Here is a 9,017-nt window from a genome sequence, read left to right as displayed (position 1 = left end):
AGACGGGGAGGGAAATGGGAGGCGGGGAGGAGGCGGAAATCTTTTTTTTTTCAATAAAAAAATTATATTAAAAAATAGAGTAATTAAATTAACCCTGAAATGCTTTTTGAAATATGTATTCTCATCCATAAAATGGAAGAAATTTACATTAGTTCTGAAGTGGAGATATGTAAAAAAGTTTACGTATACCTTCCTTATATTTTAGGAAGTTAGCTGCATTAGGAAACGGGAGATTCCCACCACTGTTAAAGTTTAAAGTGAATATCACAATTAAATTATTTTGTCATAAAATTGTGATTGAAAACACAAGCAGTGGCGAGAGTAGGAAAAAGGATACAGAATATAGTAATATTCACACTTTAGACGGAATAAAACCAAGCAAATATTGCTTAAAAAAAATCCAGCTTAAAAAAAAAAATCCCAGCGCCCCACTGAGAATGGCCCCTCTCCAGGGGGCGGTAGAGTCTCCAGAAGAAGAGAGAGGCCGAGCTGGTCCGGAAAGTGCCCGCGCCAGGCCGGGTAAGGCTGCCCCTTGAGGCGAGGTGAGGGGCGGAGGCAGGAGGAAGAGGCTGGGAGGAGACCTCAGATCGGGCGTAGCTCGCCGCCCGCCCGGGTTGGAGGCAGGGCAGCAGCCGGCTTTAAAGTAGCGGCCTGGAAGAAAGGAAGGAAGAAACGAGGGAGGAACGGAACCCCACAGGAGGAGCAGCGAGCTGGGCTGCAGAGTCGGAGGCTGGAGGAGCCGCCCGGGAGAGGCCACCTTGGTTTTTGTTATTTTCCATTGGAATAGTTCTCCGGGACTGAGCGGGCCGCAACCCCGCGCCCCCGACCTTCCAGGTGACAGCCGGTCACCCTGCTAGCAGTCAGCTCCGCCCCGAGTCACCCCTTCCCGCCCACAGCCCCACTCTCCGCCCAGCCTTCCAGGGCCAGCGCCGGGCGAGCGCGCGGCCGCAGCGGGCTGCAGAAGCGGGAGCAGCTGACCGCGGCCGGCCGGCTTGGTCCCCAATCCCGAGGACGGGCGGCAGGAGGACAGGGGAGTCCGGAAGCGCAATCTCCAGGAAGGAGAATGCGCGCGTGAGCCTCGGTCTCCCCTCTAGTCCACTGCGCTGCAGCCGGAGTCTCCTAGCCGCGTCCGGGAAAGTGTCGCATGGGGCAGGGCCGCTGAAGCGCGGACTTCAAGGGCTCCCACGGTGGCACCAAGGCAGGCGCGGGGCCTGGGGCGACAGTTGGCAGTTTCCGCGGCGCCTGCACAGTGAGAGTTGGGGGCGCGGCGCCCTCGCTAGGCGCGAGTTATGGAGTCGCCTAGCTGCATTCAGGATGAGCCTTTCCCGCACCCTCTGGAGCCCGAGTCGGGTACCCCAGCGCAGCCAGGTGCCACCAAGCCCGGTGACAAGCGCTTCCGGCTATGGTACGTGGGAGGGTCGTGCTTGGATCACAGGACCACGCTGCCCATGTTACCCTGGCTCATGGCCGAGATCCGCCGGCGCAGCCAGAAGCCTGAGGCGGGCGGCTGCGGGGCGCCCGCGGCCCGCGAGGTGCTCCTGGTGCTTAGCGCGCCCTTTTTGCGCTGCGTCCCCGCGCCGGGTGCCGGAGGCGCTGGCTCCGGGACTGTGCAGCCCAACACCGGGGTGTTCATCTTCGAGCACAAGGCGCAGCACATCTCGCGCTTCATCCACAACAGCCACGACCTCACCTACTTTGCCTACCTGATCAAGGCGCAACCGGACGACCCCGAGTCTCAGATGGCCTGCCACGTTTTCCGAGCCACCGACCCTAACCAGGCAAGTCTCATGCGCCCGGGGCGGGAGTAGAGCTGCGGGGACTGGCGAGACAGGGACCCCTCTTGGATCTGGCTGCTGGCTCGAGATTCACGTGGTGCGCTCCTCTCGCTCAGCATTTAGGATCTGGGAGTGGGAGGGAAAGTAATTGGTGGTTGAGTTAGCCTCGGGATGGGCTGGCCGACCTGAGTGGGAGAAAGGAAAGCAGATGCTGAGTGGCCTGGAGGAGATGGCAAGTCAGCTGAGTACTCAAGGAAAAGCGCGGATCCTAGGAGGAACCTGGTGACTGGTGCTGGCTTGCGTGGCTTTCGCCAAGGAGTGCATACATGCAAGTGTGTTTATTAGAAGTACAGGAGACTGCCCCCCTCCTTCTCCGTTTGGTGGTCCTGCATTTATACCTGCTTGGCGGGCACGTCACTGTCACCAAAGCACCTCCAGGTGTCCAGGCCTGGGAGGTGAGATTTCAGAGCACAGTTTAGGGTTAGAGTTCGAACTGTTAGGTTGTCAGCGGAGTGGGATTCTGCGAATTTGAAGCCGGAAGACCTTTGCTGTTGTTTTCGCAGCCACGATGACAGTTAATGCGTACGTGAGCGACTTCAGAGTCACTGTGATAGAAGAGGCTTCAAACGTCATTTTAAAAAGCATTCTAAACGTCTAGTTTAGTGTCCAGTATTTCTCCATAGTTTACTAACTCAAAATGTTCCGTTACTAAATGAAACCTTGGCTTTCTTAATAAACAGGTGCAGTTCTAGCTAACACAGCGATTTTCCTGTGACCCCCTATCAGATATCCTGGATATCAGATATTTACATTATGATTTATAACAGTAGCAAGAAATGCAGTTATGAAGTGGCGGTGAAGTGATTTTGTGTTTGGGAATCACCACAGCATAAAGACCTGTATTAAAGGGGTCTCGGCGTTAGGAAGGCTGAGAACCACTGCTCTCACAGAGGTAGGAAACTTCAGCGTAGTTAACCATGCCTTGGGAATCAGGCTTGGAAGTGTGGAAAGAAAAGTGTGTGCGTGCGTGTGTGTGCGTGTGTGTGTTTAAATTGTATTTTCAAAGTGATTTAGGTTTTTAGGGGAATCCGTGTGACTAAATAGAAATAAATAAAGTCTCAGGTTCCATCACATGGTGTCCTTTAGATAGCTGGGAAATTAAGAATAGATTAGAAAAACATCCTGTATCAAGTCCTTATTTTATTTTTATTCCACAATTGAACTGTAATAATTATTGTTTGCTGCTGGCATTCCACAAAAGTCCTCTAACAAAACTGAAGTAAAAGACAGTTGTCTTTAGTCCGTTGCATTCTAAAGGAGAAAAACATCTTTGGGTTTATTATTTTAAGATTTATTTTTATTTATTTATTTGTGTGCGTGAGTGCCCACACGTGTGCACAAACATGTTCCTGAAGAGGCCAGAAGAGGGCCTTGGATCCCCTTGAGGAGCTGTGCTTCTAGGTGGTTGTGTAGGTGCTGGGAACCCAACTCTGGTCCTCCGGGAGAACAGGAAGTGCTTTTGAACACTGGCAGCCATGCCAGCCTCCAAGCGACAAATACCCTAAACAACCAGAAAGGCCAATGTGAAGGGGAAAATAAGATTTTTTAAAAAATCATTTATTTTTGAGATTATAATAGCATCATTCTTCACTTCCCTTTCCTCCCTGCAAGCCTTAAACATCTGCCCCTTCTTTTCTCTTTTAAATTCATGTTCTCCATTTTCATTATTAGTTCATACATATATATGAAATATCAGTAGCCGTGTAATGTTACTAGTATGTATGTGTGTTTTCAGGGCTGACCATTTGGTGTTGGATAACCAACTGGTGTCCTTGTCTCTGGGGAAGAATATTTCTTGCACTCTCAGCATGCCTTAACTGTTTGCAGTTCTCTGTGTAGGGTTGAGGCCTCCGGTGGCAATTTTAATTTGTGTTCACTGTTATGCTCGCAACAGAATACTTCACTGCGAATGACTTGAAATTCGCTACCATGGCTGGCCGGTGAGTTTCGGTTCAGGCTTATTTATTTAAGACTCATTTCACAAATGAAATTTGAAAATTCCTGAGATTATCACTATCTTTGTTGCAGTCTAATACAGTGTTCTGCCTCTGGCAACAAGGAAGAACATTACATTACTGTCTCCAGGCCTTTAAGAGACTCTTCGTAGCTGGCCATAGTGATGCACGCCTTTAATTTCAACCTTCGAGGGGCTGAGGCAGGGGAATCTCTGTGAGGTCAAGGACACCCTGGCCTACAGAGTGAGTTCCAGGACAGCTAGGGCTGTTGGACTGTTGCACAGAGAAACCCTGTTGAGGAGAGGAGAGGGAGAGAGATTTTTTAGTGACCCTGGCTGGCTGGTTTATGCTACATTCTGGTCTGGGGTATAGCCTTGCTTTTCCTTGCAGGTGTTGGCACTCTGTGCTCCGAACAGTAGTTACGGTGTCTTTCCTGGATACAGGACTTAGAGCCAATTACACACACATCCTTGAATTTACCTCCACCATGTATTTAAATGTTAAGAGGGCTGAATGTGCTATTAATTTACAAATAAAATGTTTAGGTTAATCCCCCCCATTTATTTCAGAGAAAACAGTGAAAGTCACATGACTTTTTGATTAAAAAAAACTTTTTTGTTTATTGTAAATTCCTAGTTGAGTAATTGGTTTACATATATGGCTTTTTTTTTTTTTTTTTTTTCCTGAGACAGGGTTTCTCTATGGCTTTGGAGCCTGTCCTGGAACTAGCTCTGTAGACCAGGCTGGTCTCGAACTCACAGAGATCCGCCTGCCTCTGCCTCCCGAGTGCTGGGATAAAAGGCATGCGCCACCATCGCCCGGCTATATATGGCTTTTTTTTTTTTTAAATTAAGCCAGACATGATGGCACACATTTTTAATCCCAGCAGTTGGGAGGCAGAGGCAGGCATTCTTTCTGAGTTTGAGACCAGCCTTGTTTACAGAGGGAGTTCCAGGACAGCCAGGGCTACACAGAGGAACCCTACCTTGAAAACAATATAAAACAAAAAATCAAATTAAAATATTACATAATTTCCCCTTCCCTTTCCTCCCTTCAAGCCCTCCTAAACCCTCCTTCCAACTGTCCTATATCACTTTCCCCTCCCTCTCAAATTTATGGCTTCTTTTTCTTTGTTATTGTTACATATATATGCATAAATATATATGCACAACCTGGTGAATCCATTTAGTGTTTCTCTTATTATATGTATGATTTTGGGTCTGACCACTGTATTGGGTGACCAGTTAGAGGGCTCATCCTTGAGCAAGGCTAATTCTTTCCCAGTAGTTTATTAATTCCCTGGGCTTCTTTGTGGAGGGGTGGGATCCCATGTCATTTCCCCTTTCTACCTTAACTTTTTTTTTTCATATTTTTTGGGGTGGGGATAGGACTTCACTGTGTAGCCCTGGCTTTTCCTAGAACTCACTATAGGCCAGACTGGCCTCAAACTCACAAAGATTCACCAGCCTCTGCCTCCTGAGTTCTGGGTCTAAAGGCAGGAACAGTTACCACCTGGTGTTCTTGTTCAGGTCTTGTTTAGGCAGCAATACAGTTACAATACATGAATGCAGCTTTTCTGTCATTCTAGTAGACACAATCTAACCTCAGAACTCTTGGTATTCTGGCTCTTAGGATCTTCCTACCCACTCTGCCAACATGTTCCTTAAGTGGGGAGTTGTTTTATATATATCCCTTGGGGCTAGGTACCCCACAATCAGCTGTCCTCTGTGTTTTGACCTGTCTTCTGCAAAGAGAAGCTTCTCTGATGATGGACGGGAACTACAGTTCCAGGAGAAGGTTTAGAATGCAGTTAGGAATTCTGCTGCTCCAATAAAGTGGTTATACAGTGGGTTCCTCTCTAAGAACCATGGCCTTACTCACCCTGGGCGGTTGGCTTTGTGTGATTTCTCTCCTGAGTGGGCCTGAAAATTAGACAGCTCTTGGTTACCGCCAGAATATGTCACTGTTGCACCTTCAGAGATCCCTTGCCTTGCAGGTCATTGTGGTGGTTCGTAGGTGTCCCAGCTGGGTAGGGCAATGTATTGCCTCCCTCTTTTGGCAGGCTGCACAGCACCTTCTGATATTATGAAAGACTGCACAGGGGAGGGGGCAGATTCCTGCCAGAGGATCTTTAGTTTGAAGGGTCAGATGTGGTCTCCATAGGAACCGTCTCTGCTAAGACTTAGTAGTTCTAAACTTTCGTGTCCCAGAAGAGGGCTGAGTGAGGACTGTGGGGGAACTCATCTGGGGCTGACCCTTCTCAGGGTGTTACACAGAGCTATCTGGGAATGATGGGAATGAACGCAAGCTCTGTGATGTAGGAGGGACAAAGCCGCTTGTTGGTTTTCGGCCACCTCGCTAGTTTACACCCGAAATAATCACACAGAATCAGCATTAATTAAATCACTGCTTGGCCCATTAGCTCTAGCTTCTTATTGGCTAACTCTTACATATTAATTTAACCCATCTCCATTAATCTGTGTATCACCATGTGACCGTGGCTTATCGGAAAAGTTTTGGCATGCCTGACTCTAGTGGTAGCTCCGTGGCGTCTCCGACTCCGTCCTTCTTTCTCCCAGAATACAGCCTAGCTTTCGAGCTGAGTTCTGTTCTTCCCTGCCATAGGCTCAAAATAGTTCTTTATTTATTAACCAATGAAAGCAACACATAAACAGAAGGACCTCCCACACCACTGTGAAGTTTCTGATTTCACAAAAAAGAGCTGAAATTGGAATCTTAAAAACCATATAGTAAGTCTAACTTCACATTTTAAAGCATTGGCAAACATTTTCCACACTTAGGAACCCTCTTTGGGTTAAGCAGTACACTGAAGGTTCAGTTGTGAATAGCTCCCACTTTCTACCAAATGTAAATATTTGGAAAGTTGGTGAATTTAGTCATTGACACTGTTTGCCACATTTCCTCATGAGCCCCTGAGCTGATGTATATGGCTCCTCAAGTGGGCCATGTTGGGACAACTGTCTTTGTGTTGTTTACAGTGAACATACTCCAAAGCATGACTTCAGCCAGACTCACTGACACTCAACTCAGTGAAACTCAGCCGTGAGTTTCATTCATCCAAAGCAGGGTTTAGAAGGTCTGGGTACCTTAGAATGTGAAAGAAGGTGGCCTGCTGTTTGCTTTGTCCTACGTTCTTATTTGAAGTGGAGCCTTAAGCTCCTCGCTGAGGGAGCCTGCTGTTCCCTGCGTTCTCTGGAGCAAGTCTATAAGGCAGCCTAGAGCAGTGGGAGTGAACACATCCCTAGGAGGCTTGTCTCACTCTGGCTCACAAACCTGTCTGTTTTCTGGTATGAGCCTGCTTTGAGCTAGACCATATAGGTCATTTTCTTATTTAGTAATGGATGGGGATCTAACCCATTGTGGTGCCACCCTTGGCTGGTGGTTCTGTTAGAAAGTAGGCTGAGCAAGCCATGGGGAAGAAAGCCAGTAAGCAGCACCCCCACTATAGCCTCTGCATCAGCTCCTGGCTTCAGGCTCCTGTCCTGTTTTGAGTTCCTGTCCTGACTTTCTCCAGTGATGGACTGTGATGTGGAAGCGTAAGCTTTCCTGCCAAAGGGAGTGGTATGCCAAAGGTATGGCCTTGTCTGAGGAGGTGTGGCATTGTTAAAGGAAGTGTGTCACTGTGGGGGTGGGTTTTGAGGTCTCCCTGCTCAAGCTACTTCCAGTGAGACAGCTCACTTCTTGTTGCCTCCAAGATGTAGAACTCCCAGCTACTTCTCCAGCACACAGTGTCTCTTCACAGCAATAGAAACCCTAACTAAGATGGACATTAGTACCAGGGACTGGGGTATTGTTGTGAAAGGCCTCACCATGTTTTGGTGAGGAATATGGACTTGAGTACTTCCGATTAAGAAAGCACTGGAATACTTTAAGCCTTGCTAATGCTAGTAGGGCCACACTAGTAGAAACATGGAAGACAGGGGTGTTGAGTGTGATTTAATGAACTGTGAGGGCCTTGCTCAAGAGGTTATAGAGGAAAAGAATATTAATATGTGGCCTGGAGACTATTCTTATGATATTTTGATGAAGAATGATTCTTCTGAGTCTGAGGACAGCATGGTGTACAAGTTGCAGGATGGCCAAACTTAGCCATTGAAAGCCAGAAAGCAGACAAAGATTTAGAATGAGGGGACCATGTTCCAGCCCCAGCAAGCAGCAGAGCTTTGCAGCTTTGGCCTCACAGTTCTGGAGTTAGGGATAGAAGAAAGGGGCTATGGACTCTGCACCCAAGACTAAGGAAAGCCTCTGAGGCTAGGCATGTGTCAGGGGTGTCCCTGAATGGAGGCCAAGAGAGATAATTGCATGAAGCTGTGAAGTTGAAGCCTGGGTTGCCTTGGAGACCTCAAGATGTTTGGGCTGCCAGAGTCTTAGGATACCTTCCTAGGAGAGCTGTTATCAGGGAGTGGAACCAGCCCAAGAGAGAGAAGCGTGTTGCAGTCAACAGAGCTGAAAAGAGTTGGATATCTAAAGAGCGCTTTGACATCAGACATGGAGACGCAGAGTCTGGAGTTTGCCCAGCTGGTTTTTGGTCTTCCTTAGGTCCAGTATTTTCCCACTATGCTCCCCTCCCTTCATTTTGGGATGGTAATGTATATCTCGTGCAAAGTTGAAATCTTGTGCAATGTTGAAAGTATGTGATCAGTTTTTTTATTTTATAGGGAATTACACGGAAGGGATTGCATGAATCTCAGAAGAGACTTTGAACTTTATAATGAGGGATAGTGAGTGCCAGTCTCAATGCCCCCTCATGGTTCCGACAGGATGCCTCAGTATACAGGAGTCCTAGAAAAAAAAATCAGAGGGCAAAAAATTCTCCACTACTTACTTTTCCATGTCAGTTTTTTTTTGTATTGTTCTTCCATAATTCTAATTCTCCTGTCCTACTTCTAACTTTTCCTAACTTCCTCTTTCAAATTCTTCTTCTATTCTAAAAAACTCATCTCCTTCAAGAGCCTTGAAGTGGTAAAAAAAATTATGAGAGTTGTTTCTCATCAGTCAAAAGCTCATTCCCAGGGCAAGCGGTTGGGACTTGAGCTCTTGCCACGGCAACACAGAGATCCAAGGTTACAGAAGTGACCAGAGGGTAGGTGGGGGGGGGGGTACAGTGAGGTACGCTTTGAGATAGAGGTCTTTTGTTAACTGATTGGCAAGCGAAGAATTGGCGTGCTTTCCTTAGTAACCTTGGTTGGACATCTGCAGCTCTGAC

The 9,017-nt window shown here is 47.6% G+C and overlaps 1 protein-coding gene across 2 annotated transcripts in view; it reads left to right on the top strand.

Annotated features, from left to right (window-relative positions):
• The first annotated feature begins 503 nt into the window (after positions 1 to 503).
• Tbc1d4 (TBC1 domain family member 4) overlaps positions 504 to 9,017 on the top strand; it is a 167,428-nt gene continuing 158,914 nt past the window's right edge. Inside the window, exon 1 of one of the 2 annotated variants that reach the window (XM_050144608.1) lies at positions 504 to 1,778. In XM_050144608.1, the coding sequence (XP_050000565.1) occupies positions 1,290 to 1,778 (489 nt within the window). In that variant the 5' untranslated portion in view covers positions 504 to 1,289. The remainder of the gene's footprint in view (positions 1,779 to 9,017) is intronic. The other variant, XM_050144606.1, reaches the window with a different exon arrangement.

Source organism: Alexandromys fortis, unplaced genomic scaffold (assembly GCF_014885135.2).
Source record: "Alexandromys fortis isolate MF-2015 unplaced genomic scaffold, M_Fortis_MF-2015_v1.1 scaffold_43, whole genome shotgun sequence".
Taxonomy (NCBI): domain Eukaryota; kingdom Metazoa; phylum Chordata; class Mammalia; order Rodentia; family Cricetidae; genus Alexandromys; species Alexandromys fortis.
This window is presented reverse-complemented; position numbering and strand designations above follow the sequence as displayed.